We start from the raw sequence: 23309 nt of genomic DNA, 5'->3' as shown, positions 1-23309 counted from the left end.
TTTTCTAAAGCAACATTTCACCATTTGATTGTCCTCTGTGACAGGAATAGGGTCAATCCGTCTCAGAATGGTGAGGGACTCTTTCTTTCCTGAAACCGCTTCACTGCGCGGAAGGATCCAGACAGCGGTCCAATCAGGACGCGAGAAAAGCGCAAGGGGGGAAAAGGCCGCAGTTCGAAAAGAAATAAAGATGGCCGCCTCGCTGCAGAAACGCCGTGAATTTGGTCTTCGCTTTTGCCGTTTCCTTCAGCAGTGAGTCTCCCTTTCAGTCCCTTTTTTGTCTTCCATTTGTTTGTTGTGTTGTTCATTCGTTCATTCGTCTCCGACTCTTCGTGACCTCATGGACCAGCCCACGCCAGAGCTCCCTGTCGGCCGTCACCACACCCAGCTCCTTCAAGGTCAGTCCAGTCACTTCAAGGATGCCATCCATCCATCTTGCCCTTGGTCGGCCCCTCTTCCTTTTGCCTTTCACTTTCCCCAGCATCATTGTCTTCTCTAGGCTTTGCTGTCTCCTCATGATGTGGCCAAAGTACTTCAACTTTGTCTCTAGTCTCCTTCCCTCCAGTGAGCAGTCGGGCTTTATTTCCTGGAGGATGGACTGGTTGGATCTTCCCGCAATCCAAGGCACTCTCAGAACTTTCCTCCAACACCACAGCTCAAAAGCATCGATCTTCCTTCGCTCAGCCTTCCCTAAGGTCCAGCTCTCACATCCGTAGGTGACTACAGGGAATACCATGGCTTTGACTAGGCGGATCTTTGTTGCCAGTCTGATGTCTCTACTCTTTACTATTTTATCGAGACTGGACATTGCTCTCCTCCCAAGAAGGAAGCGTCTTCTGATTTCCTGGCCACAGTCTGCATCTGCAGTGATCTTTGCACCTAGAAATACAAAGTCTGTCACGGCCTCCACATTTTCTCCCTCTATTTTCCAGTTGTCAATCATTCTTGTTGCCATAATCTTGGTTTTTTTGACGTTTAGCTGCAACCCGGCTTTTGCGCTTTCTTCTTTCACCTTGATTAGAAGGCTCCTCAGCTCCTCCTCGCTTTCAGCCATCAGAGTGGTGTCATCTGCATATCTGAGGTTGCTAATGTTTCTTCTAGCAATTTTCACCCCAGCTTTGCATTAATCAAGCCCCGCACATCCTCGCATGATGTGTTCTGCATACAAGTTAAAAAGGTTGGGTGAGAGGATGCAGCCTTGCCGTACGCCTTTCCCAATCTTGAACCAGTCTGTTGTTCCGTGGTCAGTTCTGACTGTTGCTACTTGGTCCTTGTACAGATTCCTCAGGAGAGAGACAAGGTGGCTTGGGATGCCCATCCCACTAAGAACTTGCCACAATTTATTATGATCCACACAGTCAAAGGCTTTAGAATAGTCAATGAAGCAGAAGTAGATGTTTTTCTGAAACTCCCTGCCTTTCTCCATTATCCAGCGGATATTGGCAATCTGGTCTCTCGTTCCTCTGCCTTTTCTAAATCCATTTGTAATGTTAGTTTAATATCTTGTGGTGTTGTGAGATATGTATGTATGTATGTATATGCTCTGTGCATAATGAGTGCCTTAAAAACAAAAGAAAAAATGAACGAAATCACACCAAATTTGGCAACAAAACGTCTCACAACACAAGGAGTGACCATCACTCAAATAATTGCTGGGATTTATAGTTCACCTACAATCAAAGAACATTCTAAACTCCACCAATGATGGAATTGAACCAAACTTGGTACAGAGGACTCCCATGACCAACAGAAAACACTAGAAGGGTTTAGTGGGCATTGACCTTGAGTTTGGGAGTTGTAGTTCACCTACATCCAGAAACTACCATGGACTCAAACAATGATGGATCTGGACCAAATTTGGCACGAATAATTAATATGCCAAAATGTGAACACAGATGAAGTTTAGGGGAAATAGACCTTGATATTTGGGAGTTGTAGTTACTGGGATTTATAGTTCACCTACAATCAAAGAGTGTTCTGAACCCCACCAATGACAGAATTGGGCCAAACTTCCCACACAGAACCCCCATGACCAACAGAAAATACTCCAGTCCAATTCCCTTCACCAGGGCAACAAAACTTAAAGCCCTCCTGACAAAGAGCCATCCAGCCATAGATTCAGATAGATATGATTCACACACACACACACACACAAATATAGTATCATAGATTTGAAAGAAACCCCTAAAGAAGGACTACAATATTCCAGAGTAGGCAAATCAGACACTCTCCACATCAACACTGACAAACAAACAACAAGAAATACTGTTTACCCACAAGCATAAAGAAATTACATATATTGGAAACCAACGCTTTGTCATCACTTTATTTTCCAGATCACCAGAATGGGCCACAGCAACGTGTGGCAGGGGACGGCTAGTCCTTTCTTGTGAAAAGTGTTTCAAACTACACTTAGAAAGAAATAGCTACAGAAAATAAGCACCTCACACTTGATCACAATTCTCCCAAAATGTAATCTCTCAATTTTATATCTGCAAAATGAAATTAATGCAGTTTGGATCCGTTTTAAAGCTATGTTTCAGGCATTTTTGAAATTTGTACATTGATTAAAATATACATACAATGTAAATATTTGTTGTGTACAGTGTTATATTTTCAAGTTGTCATATAGCATTGAATTGTTGCCTACCTGTAAGGTCGCTCTGAGTCCCCTTTGAGGTGAGAAGGGCGGGGTGTAAATATGGTAAATAAATAATAAATTAAACCTAGAGTTCAACATTATGTTACTTATGAGGCCTGATCGAGTACATTCTCTTGCTAAAGGTTGTTTTTATTTGTTCATTTTAATCTAGTTATTTTAACTGTTAATTTTAATAGTTTGTTTTGTTTGTTTACTTTGCTTCTTTTGATACTGCTCTTGCCATTGAATGTTTGCCATTTTGTTTTTGGAAGCCACCCTGAGTCCCCTTTGGGAGAGAGGGAAGGTTAAAAATAAAACTGCATTATTATTATTATTATTATTACATATTGTTGTCTGTATTTTAGAACATATGATGAAGGAAAGAAAGATGCCATCAAAGGGCCCTGTACTTTTGAGGTAAGCATTAGGCATGTGCAACCCATTAATTTTTTAAAAAAGGTTTTGACAAAAATGTTTTTTTTAACCACAATAGCTATCTTATTGAACGTCTCCCATATTAAACAATAGAAACCAATATTAACCAATTCTATATTTTCATAAAATCCTAGAGTTGGAGGGGACCCCCGAGGGACATCTAGTCCAACTCTCTTCTTTGCCTGCTTCTTCCAGGCAAAGTCTCCTGACTGATGGCCATCCAGCCTCTAAACCAGTGTTTCTCAACCTGGGGGTCGGGACCCCTGAGGGGGTCGTGAGGGGGTGTCAGAGGGGTCACTGAAGACCATCAGAAAACACATTATTTTCTGTTGGTCATGGGGGGTTCTGTGTAGAACGTTTGGCCCAGTTCTATTGTTGGTGGGGTTCAGAACGCTCTGATTGTAGGTGAACTATAAATCCCAGCAACTACAACTCCCAAATGTCAAGGTCTATTTCCCCCAAACTCCACCAGTGTTCATGTATGGGCATATTGAGTATCCATGCCAAGTTTGGTCCAGATCCATCATTGTTTGAGTCCACAGTGCTCTCTGGATGTAGGTGAACTACAGCTCTCAAACTCAAGGTCAATAGCCACTAAACCTTTCCAGTATTTTCTGTTGGCCATGGGAGTTCTGTGTGCCACGTTTGGTTCAGTTCTATTGTCGGTGGAATTCAGAATGCTCTTTGATTGTAGGTGAACTATAAATCCTAGAAACTCCCAAATTATAGAAGAAGAAAAAACCCTCCCAAGCCTACCAATATTCAAATGTGGGCGTATTGGGTATTTGTGTCAAATTTGTTCCAGTGAATGAAAATACATCATGCATTTCAGATATTTACATGACATTTCATAACAGTAGCAAAATGACAGTTATGAAGTAACAACGAAAATAATTTTATGGTTGGGGGTCACCACAACCTGAGGAACTGTATTAAGGGGTCACGGGATTGGAAAGGTTGAGAACCACTGCTCTAAACTAATTGATATGCTGCCCCTATTGAGTTGGAAGGAACCCTCAAAAGAACACGGAGATTTTCTTGCTAGAAATATGTCAGTCTCAGTCCTCTTTGCAGATTCAACCATTCATTGGAACTCTGGCTGGCTGCTGCTACTGAGCGACACATCTCTCCCCTCTCCTCATTGGGGCTTTCTGATGCTGAGCAGAATTCTGGGAAATGTAGTTTAGGGCAGGGCCTTTTGCATTCACTGACATAGGGCCCCTCGTCTTCCCAAACTACATTTCCCAGAGTTCTGTGCTTTTTTCCCCAGTGAACACTGCTCCTTGCTTTCTCTCTGCTAATGATGAGAGGCCATTAATTTACAAAGGAATGGGAGCCTTTTTGAGTTTGCTTTGCTTGCTTGCCATGGAAATGAAGTTGACTTTGGAAGGGAGCCTTGCGAGATTTCAAAAATGCAAATGAAAAAGGATTGGATGGGTTTTTATTCTTAAGTTTTAGGCACAGGCCAAGCCCACATGTCAGAAATCACTTTGAAAGTACAGATTTTACCCATTTTTATCCAATTTTAGAAAGTTTTGTACCAGCCTAGTAAACATGCATTATTTTTCCAAACAAAACATTGTGCTTTATGAAAACAATGTAAATAAATGTTTTGTCTTTTTATTTGTTACTCTGCTTAGCTTTGTTTTTGTAATGTAGCCAGAGGAAGAGAAGCAGAAAGGAAGGGATGGATGTCAATACTGTACTATTAAAGCTTGAAACCTGTAGCTCTCTTGTTTTGGAAAGTATACCTGTTTGTTTTGAAATAATACACCAGTTCTAAACAAATTGGTGCCATTCTCTCCCCAATGCTTTTTAATATTTACATGAAACCGCAGGGAAAGATCATGCTTAGGCATGGGGTGGGGTGTTATCTACTGTTGATTATATCCAAATTGGCTAAGTTACATCGGGCGGGGGTGGCTTTGCACCAGTCTTTTCATGGCCTCACATTATATTAGACAGCCAATCCTTTTTTTAGTGCACACCTTCAAAGCCAAGGTGTGCATCAAAGTCAATGGTATATTACAGTCATCCTTCCCCTGCAATATCATTTTAAATGTGCCTGATTAAAACAGTTGTTTTCTTCTGCCAGGCAGATGTTTATGGCTATTTGAATGGCAAGGGACATGCAAATCCCTTGGAGAGCTTCTGGCAAAGAGACGGGGAAATGATTGTTCTGGAGAAAGCAGTGAGTAGCATAAAATTTGGGACTTGCTTTTCTGGTTAGAGCAGCCACTATAAGAAGCCTCTTTTATTCTTGCAGAAGCCCTGTGAAGAAACCAGCCAATTAGAAGAAACCAGCCAATTAGAAGAAACCAGCCAACTAGGTGATGTCTCTGGTTCTGTGTCTTTGGCACTTGCTTTGCCAGTTTCAAGAGCGAGGTGTGTTTCATCCTAACTCTTACATTTTCCCCTAAAAGAAATGGGCATTTTTCTACCAAAAAGAAATGCATGTTCATTGTCTCTTAACATTAACAAACAAGTAAAGTATTGTATGTGTTGTCGAAGGCTTTCATGGCTGGAATCACTGGGTTGCTGTGAATTTTTCGGGCTGTATGGCCATGTAACAGTAGCATTCTTGCTGTAGCTCAGCAGCAGTCACAGCAGACAGGGGCCGAGGGGCTCACTGATGACTTTGAGTCAGATGGGATTGTGGGCTTTCCTGGAATTCATTCTGATACAGGCCTTGGGATTCCTTCTCATGCAGGCTAGGAAAGTGAAACTGTTTTAGATAGAGGCCAGCACAGATGCAGAGCCTGAGAATTTGTTTCTTAACCTCAAGGTTAGGGAAAAGAGTTGGAAGCATCCTCTCCAGATAAGGACTCTAGCTTCTGATTTAAGCAAGGAGGCTTGCTTGCAGATTCGTACAAATAACCAGCTTCATAGATCTTCACACCTTTGAGGGAAGCAGACATTCCAGATAATACGTAATGCTTTTATGTCTGTTTATTAATAGCTAATGGGCACTTTGCTCTTTGGTTCAGGCAATGTGGCGTTCAAGTTGACAGCTAGGCCTGGCTCTCTCATTTCAAGTCTTGGTTTTGGATCTAAGTATCCTATGGTCTTGTTTTGTATTCCTGTTTCAACTTTTGCTCATAGTTTTGGATCTAAGTACTTCATGTTCATGGTTTGTATTCCTGTTCAAGTTTTGCTTATCAACTTAAGTTGCCTTGGTGCTCTGGGACTATCTTTGGACTATTTTATCCCTGAATTTACAAGAGAGAATTGATTACCATCTATTTGGATTATATACCTGATTTCCTTATTTCTGGATTTTTCCTATGTGTGTGTGTATGTATGTGTGTGTGTATTGTGTGTTTTAAAATAAACTGCTTTTACCTTGGACTCTTATGTGACACTGTGGTCATAGGTGGCTTCAGGCCTGTGGTACGACAGTTGTCTCCTCATGTTTCGCCTGCATCTACGACAGGCATCCTCAGAGGTTTGTTCTGAGGTCTATTAGAAGTGAGGCAAGTTGGATGTATATATATCTGGAAAGTCCAGGATGGGAGAAAGGACAGCATGGTGCAACTCTTTAATTTGGGTGTCATGGAGACTGCTTTATTAAATGCCTTCTGTCTTAAGAAAGGGTGGAACATGGGAGGAAAAAAGGCTTGTGCATTACAGAATGTATTAAATCAATATATATTTTCTTACTGGACTTACTGAAGCAATAGAGCAGTAAATGTGACAATTCAGCCTGCAGCATTTAGCTCTTCCAAATGGTAACAATCAAAGATTGTGGGGCAAAGAATGTAAACTAGAGATTGATTTGTGATTAAGTCTTCCTATGGCTTTGTTTGTTTCTAGGCAGCTCATTTCGTTCTTCACCATGGCTCATAACCCACATATGAACCACTTAAAAACTGACAGGAACAGTGCAGCACCACGTCTTCCATTGTGGGTGCGATGTGATCGCTCCGATCCTCCGCAGACCATTTGGATGGGAGCTGAGCCTTTCAGCACCGGGAACAATTCCACAGGCATAATTCTTCACTCAATTACCTGCAGAGGTAAGCTCTCCTCTCAATTGGGCATTTCTTACAGTGAGATTTGCTGGGCAGAAGTGTGGGAAGTATGGGAAGGCTTTAAAAGGGAGCACATATTACAAAAATGTAGCACGTCACTGTTTTTTCTATAATCAAAATGGAAAGTTCACAGTAGTTCAGGAACTTTTTTTTAATGTGATTTTTTGCTACATGCGTCTGATAAAGGAAATAGTCACTTTAAAGTCAAGCAGTAGTCCCTGGAAATGTGACTCCAATGGATGCACTTCCCTTCTTACTTCAAATACATGTAGTCTTTATACAGATGTATTATTCATTTGGTAGCTTTTATCTCAGAGAAATATACTATTGCAGCTGCCAGAAGCAAGGCAACGTACGTTTAGTTGGCTTGATAGAAATCTCCTAAATGTGAACACGTGCTGGTGGGAATCTGGCACATTATTCTATAAACTCTTTGGGAGTTTGACAATACTTGCTAAATTTTATTTCCAGGACCCGTGCCAAAGAAAAAATGTTCGACAAGTCTGGAAAACCTGAAAGAGAAACATCGAACAACACATCGGTGTACTGATGTAGATGTAGGTTTTTTTAAAAATTCACATTTGTTGTAATAATAATAATAATAATAATAATAATAATAATAATAATAATATCATCTCCCCAAAGGGACTCGGGGCGGCTTACATGGGACCAAATGTCCATAAGCCAATAAACAAGCAATCCAGCAAACAAAAACATAATTAAAATAAGAACATGATCAAATGGAGTGTTTGTCCAGTTAAAAACAAAGTAAATAGACACAAAAGTATAAAACATCCAATCAATATTCAAATCCAGATCCAGGAACCAGGGCTCCTAATATGGGCATGACCTGGCTATCAAAAGGGCTGAACATGGGAAGGTGCAAACAGCAAACTATAGTTGTTCGTCTTTATTCACTCTGGTTTTGTTTAAAAGTGTGCTGGACTGGAAAATCTCAGTGTTCTTAATTGCACTATAACAAAATTTCACCAAAATTCTGTTCCTGGTTTGAAAGTGTTATTTCCTGTTTAATTGTGTGGTCCTTACTTTGAAAGTCATTGTTCTACTCCAGAAACTTGTTTTTTTGTGGCTGCCACAAACTAGGTTGAATGGGTTGAGACTCAATGAGATATTCAATGAAAAACTATAGCAAAATGTGCTGCAGGATGTCCTTCTCACACAAACAAAGTTTGGGCAGTTTAATAAAAGTTTTCCATGTTTTTATGACAGAATCAATTAGGAAATGACACTTATAAGCCAGGAACAAAAATCGTGTTACATAGTGTTATCTAATCCTTTAAAATAGTGCTTTAAAAAGTTGATGGTAGTGACCCTGAACTATCTAAAATGCCCCAGTGGCGCAGTGGGTTAAACCCCTGTGCCGAAGGACTGGAGACCAATAGGTCACAGGTTCGAATCCAGGGAGAGGCAGATGAACTCCCTCTCTCAGCTCCAGCTCCTCGTCCCCTTGCAGACGGCCAATTCTCTCACACCAGAAGCAGCTTGCAGTTTTTCAAGTCGCCCCTGACACGACCAAAAAAAAAACAAAACCTAAAATGTTGAAAGGAAAGCCCTCACATTTCAGTGGGACTTTCTTCCAATATTCAAGCATGCTAAGAATTGCATTCGTAATGGGGATTCTTATGCCCATTGCTAGTGGCTGGGCTTTGATTATTTTCCCGTAGTTGTTGACCCTACAGTTAGTAGAAAAACTGTGTAACCTATATGTTGTATCAATTCTAGCTGACCATAAAGGGTTTTGCTCGTTATGAGTTCCTTGAAACCACTTGCTTGGGCTCCCTTTCTTTGGAGGACAGCCTCGCTCCCATGGAGAGAAATATATATGCCGATTTCTCTTGGAACAACGTCACAAAGGTCCTGCAGACACCTCCTCTCACTTCAGATGCTATCCTGGTAAGGGAAAGAGTTAGCTTAGTTTCATTTATTATGATGATAGGATAGGATAGTACAAGCCCCGGGGGAGGGGGGATCAATACAAAATTTTGCAAAAAGTGTTATTTCAGCTAAACGCTTGGGGGAAAAATACATTCTAAGGAGTGAGAACATTTCCACCACTTTTGGGCCCATCCTCATTCAGTACTAAGCCCAAGAAAACTTTCAAGAAGCGGGAAATGACTCTTCCTCACTTAATATTGTTCCCCTGGGCAACGTCCTTGCAGACAACCAATTCTCTCACACCAGAAGTGACTTGCAGTTTCTCAAGTTGCTCCTGACACGAAGAAAAAAACTTAATATTGTTTTTAAAATTTCTAGTGGTGTTTATTAGAATATGCTATTGTTTTCAGATTTTATGAATTGTACCAATAGAAAATGTATAAGTGATATGGGTAAACTATAAATCCCATAATCTGTCATCCATCCATTTCCCCTCCCCCCCCCCCCCGGGCCCACTGGCACCAGTAGTTAAAGCTGATCATGGTGGATATGCATGCTATGTTTGGTCCAGATCCATCATCGCTTGGGTTTACTGTGCTCTAGAGCTCTTATCATTCTGGGTCTTTTTCCCCTCCAAGCCCTGCCAGTGCTTAAAGTTGGTCACGGTGGGTTTGTATGCCATATTTTGATCCAGATATGTCGTAGATGGGAATCACAGTAGTCTCTGCATGTGGGAGCCATCTTGGAAAATTTATTTCTATATTGTCTATATTAAGTCTATATTGACTTCTGTTTATTGATATAGATAGATATGGAATGGAATAGGGTAGAGGGGAATAAAAATAGGGGCTAGTATATAGAATAAAATATATGTAAGATAGATAGCTAGAAATAAAAGGTATAATAAATAAATAAATACTGGGTAGCTTGACTTATTAGTCTGAATGTGTTCCAGCAACTGTCTCTTCAACATTAGTAATTTTATTCTCTTAGAACATTCAAATGGCACCTGGGAGCACCTTGAGTTCTACATATGAGCTGTACAGGGAGCTGCAATTTATCCTTGTGAGTATACCAGCAACATTTCCCAATTAGAAGGCTGGCCTCTCAGCCACAATTGTACTTGTTTTCAATTAAATGCTTGTTTTCAATTAAAACTTAATGCTGATGAGAACTGCAATGGAAAATGACGCATGTGTCCTTCTGTTTGCTTTCTTTATCCATATTGCTAGAATTTAAGCGAAAGCTTGAAGAGTGGCACAACCGACTGGCCTAAGCCTTTGGGCCGGAAATCGGCTATTGAAGTGATGCAGAAACTTTTGAAAGGTAAAGTTGTAGTCTTCTTGAAACACCTGCCAGGCAACGCTTAACACAGCTAATTAAAAACATGTTTTTCTACAACCTTGGGGGCTTAATAAATCACCAATTCTGGGCATAATTTTATCAGTTTCAAGCTGAACTCTTGCCTTGTCCTTTTTTTGTGCTGCAACCCCATCATTTTATATTCTCTCGATCTTTAGATTTAAAGGATGAAGCAGATGGGTTGAAGACACCAAACCAAGATTCTTCTGATGTATGTGATAAGACTACAGTATATACTAGAGTATAAGCTGAGTTTTTCAGCTTTTTTAAGGCTGAAAAAGCTCCCCTTGGCTTATACTCAAGTCGAAGTTATTTAATATTTTACTCGGTTATTAGTATTTTTATTACATTTATTATTTTACTCTATTTACTATTGTTATTATAACATTGACAATGTTTTACTCTATAATTATTTTATTACATTTATTATTTTTCTCTATTATTGTTTTTATTACATTTTCATTATTGTTCTCTATTTATTATATTTTATAACATTTATTATTTTACTCTATTATTATTATTATTACATTTATTATTTTACTCTATTATTGTTATTATTATATTATTTTAATCTATTATTGTTATTACATTTATTTTTTACCTTAATTTATTATATTACTCTAGTTTTGCTGTTATTACATTTTCATTGTTTTACTCTATTATTATTATTATTACATTTATTATTTTACTCTCTCAATTATTATTGGAAGGATACATAAGCTCATTTACATTGAAGAAGGTTAGAATAAGGGTTTTACCAGAGTTGGACAGTCTTATCTTACATTACAGTTTTATGTAAATATTCCAAAATATTTAAACTATGGATGCTTCAATTAATGTAATTTTATTGGTGTCTATTTTACTTTGAAATTTACCCATAGCTGCTGCATTTCCCACCCTCGGCTTAGACTCGAGTCAATACATTTCCCCAGTTTTTTGTGGTAAAATTATATTCGAGTCAGCTAATACTCGAGTATATATGGTATTTTTAAAAAAATAATGGTTAAACATTTTATTATTTAATTGATTAAAAGAAAGTATTTAACACAATGCAATTGCATTGCTACTCTGTCTCTTCCCAAATCGATACTCCCCCATCATTCACATAGCAATACATCTCTGTCAGTTCTATTGCTTTTTAGTTATTCCAATTTTCTCCATTATATATCACTGTGGTGGTATGTTTTTCTAATTGTTCGTCCACAGTTTTTCTTGATCGTTTTGTGGGTTTAGATTCGCCATTGCTTTGACACATTGGAGCTTATTGACAGGTTTCATGTATTTCCAAAACGGTCTTCTTTTATTTCTCCTTTTGCTCACCTTAGTTTATAGGTTAACTTTTCAAATAGTTCTATAGGCCTTATCCTATTTGGCCAAGCCTTTATTGATAAATTTTCTATAGCTTTTTTCCAGTTTCTAATATTTTTGAGTCTTGTGGCACATAACATGAATAATATATTTGTTTACCAAATCCTTATTCTCACTTTCAAATACGGAGATCATTAATAGAACTTCCCTAAAATGTATTATTTCCCTCACTATTTGTTTTATCCATGATAGAAATTCATTTCTGAATCTCCATACTTTTGAGCCAAATCAAAGTGCTGGCGTTGGCCTTTAAAGCCCTAAACGGTTCTGGCCCAAGCTACCTATCCGAACGTATCTTTGCCTATCAGCCCGCCAGGACCCTAAGATCTTCTGGGGAGGCCCTGCTCTCTATCCCGCCTGCTTCACAGGTGCGGCTGGCGGGGACGAGAGACAGGGCCTTTTCTGTGGTGGCCCCCCGGCTGTGGAACGCCCTTCCCATGGAGGTAAGATCAGCCCCCTCGCTGATGGTGTTCCGAAGGAGATTAAAAACTTGGATGTTTGAACAGGCATTTGATTAATCAGTGCAATGAATGTGATGATTACAGGAATGGAAATATGGACGACGAATTTGGATCACGACTCTAGTTATGAGATGCATTGTGTTATTGTTGTGTCAATATTGTATATTGTGCTCTAATGGTTTTAAATTGTATATCATTGTATTGATCTTATCCTTGTTGTAAACCGCGTTGAGTCGCCTGTTAGGCTGAGAAACTGCGGTATACAAGTAAAATAAATAAATAAATAAATAAATAAATAAATCTTAATTCCAAGGGGCTCCAAACCCCTTATTTTCCATACTTTAGGGATTCCGTTAATAATTCCATGTAGTTTAAGTAGATAGTAGTACCATCTATACTTAGTTTTCAAAGTATTTTCTCTCAGTTGTGCTGAAATTGATTTATACACTTGAGTTTTTCCAAATTGAGTCCCATTGTTTCTCTTCTGTCTTCAATCCTAGATCTGATTCCCATACCAAAGCATAATCCATTTAATGTTCCAAATTTTACTTCCTGAATTTTCCAGTACCATTTTGATAGTTGTCATTTAGTTTGATTTGATTTATCACTACAGATGGAATCAAATAATGTTCAATGTATTGTCAAATAATGTTAATGCTCTCGGAGGGCCTCGTTTCCTGATGTAACACAATTTTTGTTCCCTAATTCATTCCCTAATTCGTTCTGTCATAAGACCTCACCTCTGAGGATGCTTGCCATAGATGCAGGCGAAACGTCAGGAGAAATGCCTCTAGAACATGGCCATATAGCCCGAAAAAAACCCACAAGAACTGAGATGGGAAAAGTTTATTAAACTGCTAAAACTTTGTTTTGGCGAGAGGGACATCCTGCAGCAGCACGTTTTGTAATCATTTTTTAATTAATATCTCATTGAGTCTCAACCAATTCAACCTAGTTTGTGGCAGCCACAAAAGGTTTCTGGAGTAGAACAACTACTTTCAAAGTAAGGAACACACAATTAAACAGGAAATAACACTTCCAGACCACAAACAGACTTTTTTTTTCAAATTTTGTTACATAGTTATATATTTGTCTGAAGTGTGGTGATTTGTACCCATTGCTGACAATTGTTTCTGTATGCTGAAGTCGTATCACTCCCCTCTCCTTCACAGAGTCCCCAGGACACTAGCAGTGCAGTCTATGTTTCTATGGAAAGTCTTTTCAATCAGCGAGGAAATCTGGATTTCGTGGAACTGCTGTGGTCTAAAATATGGAGAAGTATGTTTTAAAGGCTTATAACTCCAGCTACCTCCTTTTCAGATTTCCAGCCTCTAAGATAAATGGCAAATGTTTTAAATATAGCCAGTCCCCGAGTTACAAACACCCGACTTACAAACAACTTATAGTTAAGAACAGAGCTTAGGTATCCGGTGTTGTCCGGGTTATTTGAAAAAGTCAGTTTTTTATTGTACAAAATGCATAAAGTTGTGGGTGAACTACAACTCGCATCATGCCAGGTTAACCCCAAAAAAACTCCATCAGTACTTAAAGTTGGTTATGTTGGGTAAGTTTTCTCTGGATGCATCTGACTGTAGAGTGCACTACAACTTACACTATGGTGAGTCAGTCCCCTCAAACCTCTCCAGTAAGTTGAGTTAGTCATGGGGGTTCTGTGTACCAAGTTTGGTCGAGGTCCATCAGTGGTGGAGGTCACAGTTTCTCTGGTTGTGGGTGAACTACAACTCCCAGAAAGGAAGGCCAATTCTCTGCACCACCACCACCCCCCAAAACCCCTCCAGTAATCAAATTTTGCATATCAGGTATGCGTGCCAAGTTTGGTCCAGATCCATCAGTGTTTAGGTTCACAGTGCTCTCTTGATGTAAGTGAACTACAACTTCCCTAAACCAAGGTGAAATTCCTCCAAAGACCTACAATATTTTTTGCTGTTTATGGGGGTTCATGATCGAGTTTTCAAGCCTGAAAACACGGCTTATACTCGAGTATATATGGTGCATATATTGATCAAATCAGGAATGATGTTTCATGAAAAAATAGTAATAATAATAATAATAATAATAATAATAATAATACATGTATTAGCTGTGGGGTACCTCTGAGTGTCTTCTGACCAAAAACGTTTGGGGTTTCGATAACTCATTGGTTGGTGCATTAATCTGCTTCCTTTTTTATCCATTCTTTCTTTAACACTGAACTCTATTCTTCCAAGATATCGTTTCCTATGAGGAACTGGTAGAATGTTTCATGTTGGTCATGAAATCCCTTCAGTGCGGTGAATTGCAGGCACCGGTAGGTATGAGGAACGGAGTGGGAATCTAGGCACAACTATCACCATTTTTGTTCCAAGGCAAAGGCCCATCAGCAGAATGGCCTGCACTCGACCTCCCAACAGCATACAACATACAATTAGGACTTGAAAATAGGAGCAGCAGTGAAGGCCACCAACTGAAACAGTGTTACGACTTAGAATCATAGCATTGGAAGAGACTCAAAGGGCCATCTAGTCCAACCCCCCCACTCCCCGGCCAGGCAGGAAAAGCACAATCAAAGCACTCCCAACAGATGTCCATCCAGCCTCTATGCTGTGCTAACACATCAACATTCCCTATATCTCAGAAGCTTACAGTTTCTGCTCAGATTATTCAGAACATTTGAGGAGAAGAAACGATCCCAGTTTAAATCATTTCTTCTGTTAGACCTGTTGGACCTCAACCACTGAGGAATTATTATCATTATTATGTATTAATATATCTCATTTTCTCTGCCAAAGAAGACCCAAAGCTGCTAATACTAAATACCATAACAATGTGTGAAAAAACCTAACATGTATTAGTGTTATTATTTCTACCCCATGTTTTCCCTGCCTAAGGAGACCCAAGGCAGCTGACACTAAAAACCATAACATTTATTATTATTATTATTGTTATTGTTATTGTTATTATTTATACTCCACGTTTTCTCTGCCAAAGAAACCCAAAACAACTACGTAACACTAAAAACCATAACAATGTGAATTAAAACCTGACATTTATTATTATTATTATTATTATTATTATTATTATTTATACTTCATACTTTTCCTGTCAAAGAGGCCCAAAACAGCTAAATTTAAAAACCTTAACAATGTGTGAATTAAAACCTATAATATCATATAAAAATGTTATATGATTTATAATATCATATAAAAATTAAAAAAGAATTAAACATTTAAATATTTAAAATAGCTAGCTAAAATAAAAAAAAGTTTTTTAATAGCATGCATTTCATGTTGTTGAGCCTTCAGAAATAGCTTCATACATTGTTTTGAGGGGGGGGGGGTTGCCATAATTGTTTTATATTTCAAGATATTTTGGAATTCGGATATAAATGACATGTATTTGGGTTGCTGTGAGTTTTCTGGGCTGTATGGCCACGTTCTAGAAGTATTCTCTCCTGACGTTTCGCCTGCATCCATGGCAGGTATCCTCAAAGGTTGTGAGGGCAAACAAATGTGGGTGAAACGCCAGGAGAGAATGCTTCTGGAACTCACAGCAACCCAGTGATTCCAGCCATGAAAGCCTTCAATAATAGAGAGAAGTGATGTTCATCTAAACCCAAGGCTTGTTTGTTTTCTCATTCTAACCCCCAACTTGGGAAAATGACACACTCCCATCCTCCCCAACACAGTGACATGTATTTTGTCCTCATAGGTCCATGAAGAAAGCAGCAGTTTGCTGAGCAAACTGATTAAACAATCCTATTATGGAAACGTTGAGCAGGTTTCTCTTAGTGGTGATGCTCCCATGCGGATGTTTCTCGAAATCGGCGTGGATAAATTGAAGAGGGATTATTTCCACTATTTTGTAGGTATGTACACTTTGGGCCCAACCATTATAGTTCTGTTCCAGCATTCCATCACTTTTTAAAGTAATCATTTCTGATTTAAGCATATATATATATATCGGGCTAGAAATCAAACAGAGCTTCACCGGGATTGTGGCGCAGCTGGCTGAGTGTCAGCTGCATTATGATCACTCTGACCAAAATGTCATGAGTTCGAAGCCAGCTTGGGTTGGAGTGGATTTCCAACCAATTGTGTGTAGCCTGTTGTCGACCTTTGCAACCCGAAAGACTTGCATCTGTCAAGTAGGAAAATAGGGTACCACCTTAAAGTGTGGGGAGGCTAAATTAACTGATTTATGAGGCCATAAAGAAGACTCCAGCAAAGCAATCCAGCGGGGAAGCATGCAGGAATGCAGAAGTGCTTCATCAGCATCGCAGATGGACGATGAATGCGACAGCTCCCCTGGCGGCCAGGAAAAAAAAGTTAAATAGCCTCTGCGTATGTCTGTATATTTTTGTATGTCAAAAATTGGCATTGAATGTTTGCCATATATGTGTACACTGTAATCCGCCCTGAGTTCCCTGCGGGGTGAGAAGGGCGGAATATAAAAGCTGTAAATAAATAAAATAAATAAATAATTCAAAGTTCTGGCAAGTAAACATATGCTGGATTTGTTTCACGGAAGAGTTCATTGATATATTAACTTGCAAATAATTGTTTTTAAAAATAAACTTCCTTAGATGAAGTTGTCCCGAAGGTTATCTCTATTGATTTGAGTTCCTGTTACAATTTTTCAGTTAGAATGAGATCTTGTGACATTTTTACATAGATATTCTTTCTAGTTTTTTTATAAACAGTAAAAATTAAGATGTAATATTTCATATTAATTGCGTATATTTTCAAACTATTTCAGGCAAAGAACTTACAACGCAGACTCAGTTGGTAAGATACATGCAATTTACTTTCATTCCTTGTAAACAAAAGTGAAATAATAACTAGAGAACTGAGCATTTATTTATTTTTGTAGGGCAAAGAAGGAAGCTTTGTTTTGCTTTTGTTGAGTTTGTGATGTTCAAAATTAGCAAAATGAATGTCAACAAGGAGAAATGTAGGATACTTCACTGAGGCAGAACAAATTAAACTCCCAGAGATAGGTTGCGTAATGCTTAGTTCCACAACAGAGTTATATGGGAAAGAGACCTTGGAGTCTTAGTGGACAACAAGCCGAACATGAGCCAGGAATGCAATGCAGCAGCTAAAAAAGTTAATGCAATTGTAAGTTGCATCAGTAGGAGTCTAGTGTCTAGATCAGTGGTTCTCAACCTGTAGGTCCCCAGGTATTTTGACCTACAACTCTCAGAAATCCCAGCCAGTTTACCAGCAGTTAGGATTTCTGGGAGTTAAAGGCCAAAACATCTGGGGACCCACAGGTTGAGAACCACTGGTCTAGATTAAGGAGAACCATGAAACCCCTCTCCTTCTTTGTTCACACATCTCTACCTGGAATAATAACCCTGTCCAATTCTGGGCAAAGCGATTTAAGAGAGATATTGACAAGATGGAACTTGTCCAGTTAAGGGCAACTGAAATGATCAAAGGTCTGGAGACCATGAATCCCTATGATAAAAGTCTTAAAGAGCTGGGTCTGTTTAGCCTACAGTAGAGAAGGTTGAGAGGAGACATGATCACTGTGTTTACATATTTGAAAGGATGCCATAAGGAAGAGGGAACAGAACTTGTTTTATTCCGCCCTGGAGATGAGGACTCAATGGAGTCATGGGTTCAAATGACAGGAAAAGATATTCCACTTGAACATTAGGATGAACTTCCTGAATTTGAGAGCTGTTCAGCAGTGGAACTCACTGCCTAGGAGTGTGGTGGAAGGTCCTTCTTTGGATACTTTTAAACAGGCTGGATGGTCATCTGTTGAGGGGAATTTGATTGTGCTTTTCCTTCCTAGCAAAATGGGGTTGGACTGGATGCCCCTTGGGGGTCTCTTCCAACTCTGATTCTATGATATCTTATGAATTGCACTCAGCAGCTGACTCCAGGGGTAATGGTTTCTGCCTTTGCCCGTCTCTCCCTTTCTCTCAGGACTACTTCATGTCTGCTTTGGTTGACCTGCAGGAACAGGTCCATCGAGTGCAGAAGCTTCATCACATGCTGGAGATCATGCAGAACTGTGTCGAGCTCCTCAAACTTGAGCAGGAACACCTCATCTTTTTGACACAGTAAGTGTTTGCCTTCATGTTTTTCTTTAAGCAAATTAAAAACTGGTTGAAGGAACCACAATAACAATTTCTTCCTCCTCCTCCTCTTCTTATTTGTACCCCAATTCATCTCTCTAAAAATGAGACTCAAATTGCTAACAGTAAAATACATAGGCACTTTCTAGCACATATGCACTTGCACAATAGATATATAGTCTTCTTGGAGTTAGCTAGTATCTTTTTGATTTTTTAAAAATAAGGCCACAAGGTTTTATGAAGTCTGGGGATGCAATTGGCTTTTAAGTGTAAATAATTTTATTGGATGTTCCTTTTCCTTCAAGGTTATTGGTGAGGTAGAAATACTTTTCTATAATTAAGTAGATTATTATTGTTATTATTATTTCTCCTCTGCTGTATCTCTCTAAAAATCATATATAATTAAAAACAAAAAAAATAGGATTAAACATTGAAACTATTAAAAAATAAACAGCGAATATAATTAAAAACCATTTTAAAAACATCCAAAGACCAACCCAGTCACTCAGTTTTCACTATGAAATTTTAAAATCACATCCCATGTTTATTGTGTGTTTTTAACATTTCTTTCATAGATTTAAATATCTGTATGTTTAAATATATGCTATTGTGGTTGTATTTTAATTATGTTTTAATATGTGGGTTTATCTTGACCTTCTTGAGACACCTTGAGGTAATATTATTATTATTATTGATACAGTGTTATGAATTAATTTTAGTATATTTTATTATTATTATATTATTGTATTTTATATTGTTATTGTTACTATTATTATATTATATTATTATTTTATTTTAGTGTTGGACATGATTTTATTTTGGTGAACTGGCTTATATGTATTTTATTTTATATGTATTTAATCCCGGTCAGGTTTACGATCGACCAGGAGGACCTCTGTCTTGTCGGGATTAATCTTCAGCTATATGTTGTTGTTGTTTTAAACCTATTCACATCCCTAAAAATATCTCTTTTTAGGTCCTGTATAAAATACTATAAGGAAAACCCCCTGAATGAAAAACATGTATTTCAGCTTCCAGTCAAGACGGCTTTTCTGAAGGCATTCTACCAAGGGTAAGCTCAATCTCAATACTTAAACTAGGCCTAGCCAATCTTTGTCAACCTTTTTTTAGGGTCAGGGATGAGGGGACCAAAGGTGGTGGGAGACACTGTGTGTCTTTGTCATTCTTCCCTTGTTCATTCTCTTTCTTGTTCCTTAAGACCCATGGCATTTGCCTTGATTCTCTATCCTCTCTTGAACTCTTAATAAACAGTTTTTCCCCTTTGGCCTAGTGCTTTCCCCCAAGTTTGGAGAGTGGAAATCAGCAGTGGACAAGGGTCGAAGAAACTGAGGACAGTGTGGCAGCTCAGCACCAGCCCTCCAGATGAACACATGAATGAAAGCCTTGTGGGTGAGTGGCCTTTACGGTCTGAAGCTTGGTGCAGTAATTCTGCTTTGTGTTCTTTGTCTTTCCTTACAAATAAGTCCAGTGTCTCCCCTGGCACCCAAGGCATCTTGTATTTTTCCCCCATGCTCTTTATTATTATTATTATTATTATTATTATTATTATTAATTTAGGTACCCAGTAATACCTGGGTTAGATCTTTTGGAAGGACAAAGAGTATTAGAAAAATAGTCACTGTTTGGTTTGGGATTGTGAATCTCCCCATTTCTGAGATTCCTAGGTCTTTCCGAATGTGGTTGCAGTATGAGCTCCCGCTGTTAGGCCCAGCTTCTGCCAACCTAGGAGTTCGAAAACATGCAAATGCAAGTAGATCAATAGGTACCGCTCCAGCGGGAAGGTAATGGTGCTCCATGTAGTCATGCCAGCCACACGATCTTGGAGGTGTCTACAAACAACGCCGGCTTTTCGACTTAGAAATGGAGATGAGCACCAACCCCCAGATTCGAACACGACTGGATTTAATGTCAGGGGAAACCCTTTACATTTACCTATATTTATATCATGCCTTTCTCATCGCCGAAGGGGACTCAGGTGTTGGGTCTGTGTGCCAAGTTTGGTCCAGATATATTGATAGTTGGATTCATAGAGCTCTCTGGATGTGGATGAACTACAACTCCCATCATCATCTGTCATTGTCCCCAATCCACACCAGTATTTAAAGTTGTTTGTGATGTGTATGTCTGACAACTTTGGTCCAGATCCATCGATGGTTGGGTTCCACATGCTCTCTGGATGTGCTCTCATTTTGGAAAATACATAGATATAATATAATAGAAATATATAGAGAGATATATGATGATGATTATAATGATTATACTGGTTCAGCCCTCCACAAAACACCTCCAGTATTTGAAGTTAGTCATGATGTGTATGTTTGCCAGGTTTGATCCAGATTCATCAGTGGTTGGGTTCAGCGTGCTCTCTGGATGTGCTCTCACTTTGGAAAATACATAAGAGAAATATAATATAATAAATATATATATAGTAGAAATAGATTATTGTTATTATTGTTATTATTATAATACCGAGTCAGCCCCAGAAATATATATAGTAGAAATGTATTATTATTATTATTATTATTATTATTATTATTATTATTTTACTGACACAAAAGCACAGTATGTCACAGCAAACGAGATCTATATGCTGGATTTCATATCACAAAATCACAAGTCGAACATTTCCCAAGTGTCTAGGACTGTGTGCTGTATTATTATTATTATTATTATTATTATTATTATTATTATCTTGCAGGTCTCCTGGATGAAACAGAAGCTTCCATCAGCAAAGAGGAAACGTGTTTCACCACTCTGGCTGACTGCTCTGCAGTGTACTTTGGCTGACAATAGATTGTTTATGTAGACTTCCTTAACTGATGTAAAACTGGTGGAGGTACACAACATCAGCGGTGTATTGAAATCACTTGCCTTAACATTTCAAGGAGAATCAATGGGGAACACATGTATAATATAGCTGTTAGGCGTTAAAATAGCAACCCATTATATATGTATATAGTATTTATGTCACATTGACAGTTTGTTTGGTGGCTGTATTAAATGCAGCGAAGGGAAAGGGAAATCTTCAGGGACTGAAAGGAAAAGATGTCTGTGTCAAATAAATATACAATCCTGGCAATTTCTAGGGAAGCAGCATTTTTTCTGGATTCATGGATGTATGTTTTTTTCTACAGGTTTGCAATTTTTTGATCAGTTCCAGCTCTGGAATAGTGTTGGTTTTAAGCACAACTGCTTTCATCAGGGAAAAGGTTGATTTTGGTTATCCAGTTCAAGCCAAACTGGCCATATGCCGTCCTCCCCACACGATGGCAGCATTGGAACGGCTTATTCTATTCTTTTCATCCATTCAAGATGCATAAGCTCTGAGTTGTGCTTCCTTCTGAACTTCCAAGGCAAGTCGGGGCCTGTAATTGTATTTAAACCTTTCCTTATGAGATAATGCAGAAAAGGCCAAAGAGCCAAATAGCTACTGGGCAACAGCAGGAGTGGAAAATGGAGTTCACTGGGACAAAGGCATGGCGGGAGGGGTTTGGTAAATCTCTTTTCAGTATGTTTTGCCATGAAAACCTTATGAAGAGAGACTCCAAAGGGGAAAACAGTGCCATAAGTTGTGACTCCCACTGATTGCAAAAAGAACAAATCTACATATGCACACAGCCTTGATTAGCATACAACAACAAAATCACAACACAGGCATATACAGCAATAGGAAGTCACAGGAAAGCATAATTAAGAACTACTTATCTCAAGGATAAAATTTGCTACAGTCTCACAAAAGAATGTCTCAGAGTTGTTCAGAAGGTATGGGATTGTATAACATCTGCCATTGAGAAGACTTACATGGAATTAATGATGCGGTAGGGGAACAAGTGGTCTTTGCGGCAAGACTCAGACTGTGAAGGTCAAGATCCAAAACTCTGCTCTTGATGGACTTGCAGGCTTCCACATTAAATAAAAAGGACAAATCAATGGGCACCAGAGCAAACCCAGGTCTGAACTCTCCCTAGAAATCGTGTTGACTGAAGCGAGGCTGTCGTATTTTGGAAACATTGTGAGAATACAGGATTCAGGAGGAAAGACAGTAAGACTTGGCAAGGAGGAAAAAGGGGGAAAATCCATTTTAGACTGAGAGATTCTCTCAAGCCAGAACCCTGTGGTTGAGGATTGCTGACTTTGAGGTCTCTCCTTCATTGGAGCATCACAAATCAAATTCAGTTTGAAGACAGTTAACAACAATTGTGTCAAACCAATGTGGTCAGTAGAGATTGCACAGCCCAACCACAGCAAAAAAAAATAAAATTTGGTGTCTTCGTTTTTAATCCTGGGGTTCTTTGAGACATTGATTCAGAATGTTGCAATGGGTAGATACGGTTATCATAGTTTTACTATGGGCGACAGGTAGATGGCATATGTTCTGCATCCCAAAAACTAGAGCTTAAGAGGGGAAATTGACCAAATATGCCCAGAAACAGGCCTGAGGTTCCAAAATGTGTGTTGGCCGCACATTTTGGGCTATTTATTTGCAATGTTATGCTTTTCTAGGCAGGATTGGCTCAAGACATTTTGTTACCCGAGAGGAAAGATTTACAGGTTTGGAAAGGTATAGCAAAGGCTTCATTCCAATTCTCAGTCCTGAGTAGAGCTACTAAATCCATTGCATTTGCCCATGTAATTCACCTAACATTCAAGGGTTGAGTCAATTTCTCATTTTTGGATTTCATTATCATGCCACCTTTCTCCAGGAGTGGAATCACAGGCAAGTGATTATGTCTGCTAAGGTTGTTAGTTTGATTTTTTTGGTATATTCTTATTTAGTATTAAGTTTACAGTTAGGCTGTTTTATATTGTCTCACGTGTCTTGTTTCGATGTAATTTGTTGATATGTTTCTTCGTTGGCATTGAATGCTTGCCTTATTTATTTATTTATTTACTTGCAACATTTATATGCCGCCCTTCTCACCCCGAAGGGGACTCAGAGCAGCTTACAAGTAGCAAGTAAATACAATATATTATATTATTACCATAGCACAATATTAATATTATAT

General features: G+C 38.8%; 1 protein-coding gene across 2 annotated transcripts; it reads left to right on the top strand.

The window, feature by feature from the left end:
- The first annotated feature begins 152 nt into the window (after window positions 1–152).
- On the top strand, window positions 153–21382 carry ZWILCH (zwilch kinetochore protein). 2 transcript variants are annotated; one of them, XM_060755368.2, is made up of 18 exons: window positions 153–252; window positions 3007–3058; window positions 5172–5267; window positions 5343–5461; window positions 6890–7092; window positions 7579–7664; window positions 8851–9021; window positions 9997–10068; window positions 10236–10329; window positions 10524–10576; window positions 13367–13472; window positions 14423–14502; window positions 15903–16059; window positions 16950–16978; window positions 18131–18267; window positions 19259–19354; window positions 19574–19692; window positions 21002–21382. In XM_060755368.2, the coding sequence occupies exons 1-18, from the start codon at window positions 191–193 to the stop codon at window positions 21088–21090; spliced, it is 1821 nt and encodes a 606-aa protein (XP_060611351.2). In that variant the 5' UTR covers window positions 153–190; the 3' UTR covers window positions 21091–21382. The 2 variants fall into 2 exon arrangements, with proteins under 2 accessions (XP_060611351.2, XP_060611353.2); XM_060755370.2 differs by lacking the exon at window positions 3007–3058 and having other exon boundaries at window positions 191–252.
- The last annotated feature ends 1927 nt before the right edge of the window (window positions 21383–23309 follow it).

This window comes from Anolis sagrei, chromosome 9 (genome assembly GCF_037176765.1).
Source record: "Anolis sagrei isolate rAnoSag1 chromosome 9, rAnoSag1.mat, whole genome shotgun sequence".
In the NCBI taxonomy this organism is placed as follows: Eukaryota; Metazoa; Chordata; class Lepidosauria; order Squamata; family Dactyloidae; genus Anolis; species Anolis sagrei.
The sequence above is the reverse complement of the archived record's forward strand: the minus strand, read 5'-3'. Positions and strand labels throughout refer to the sequence as shown.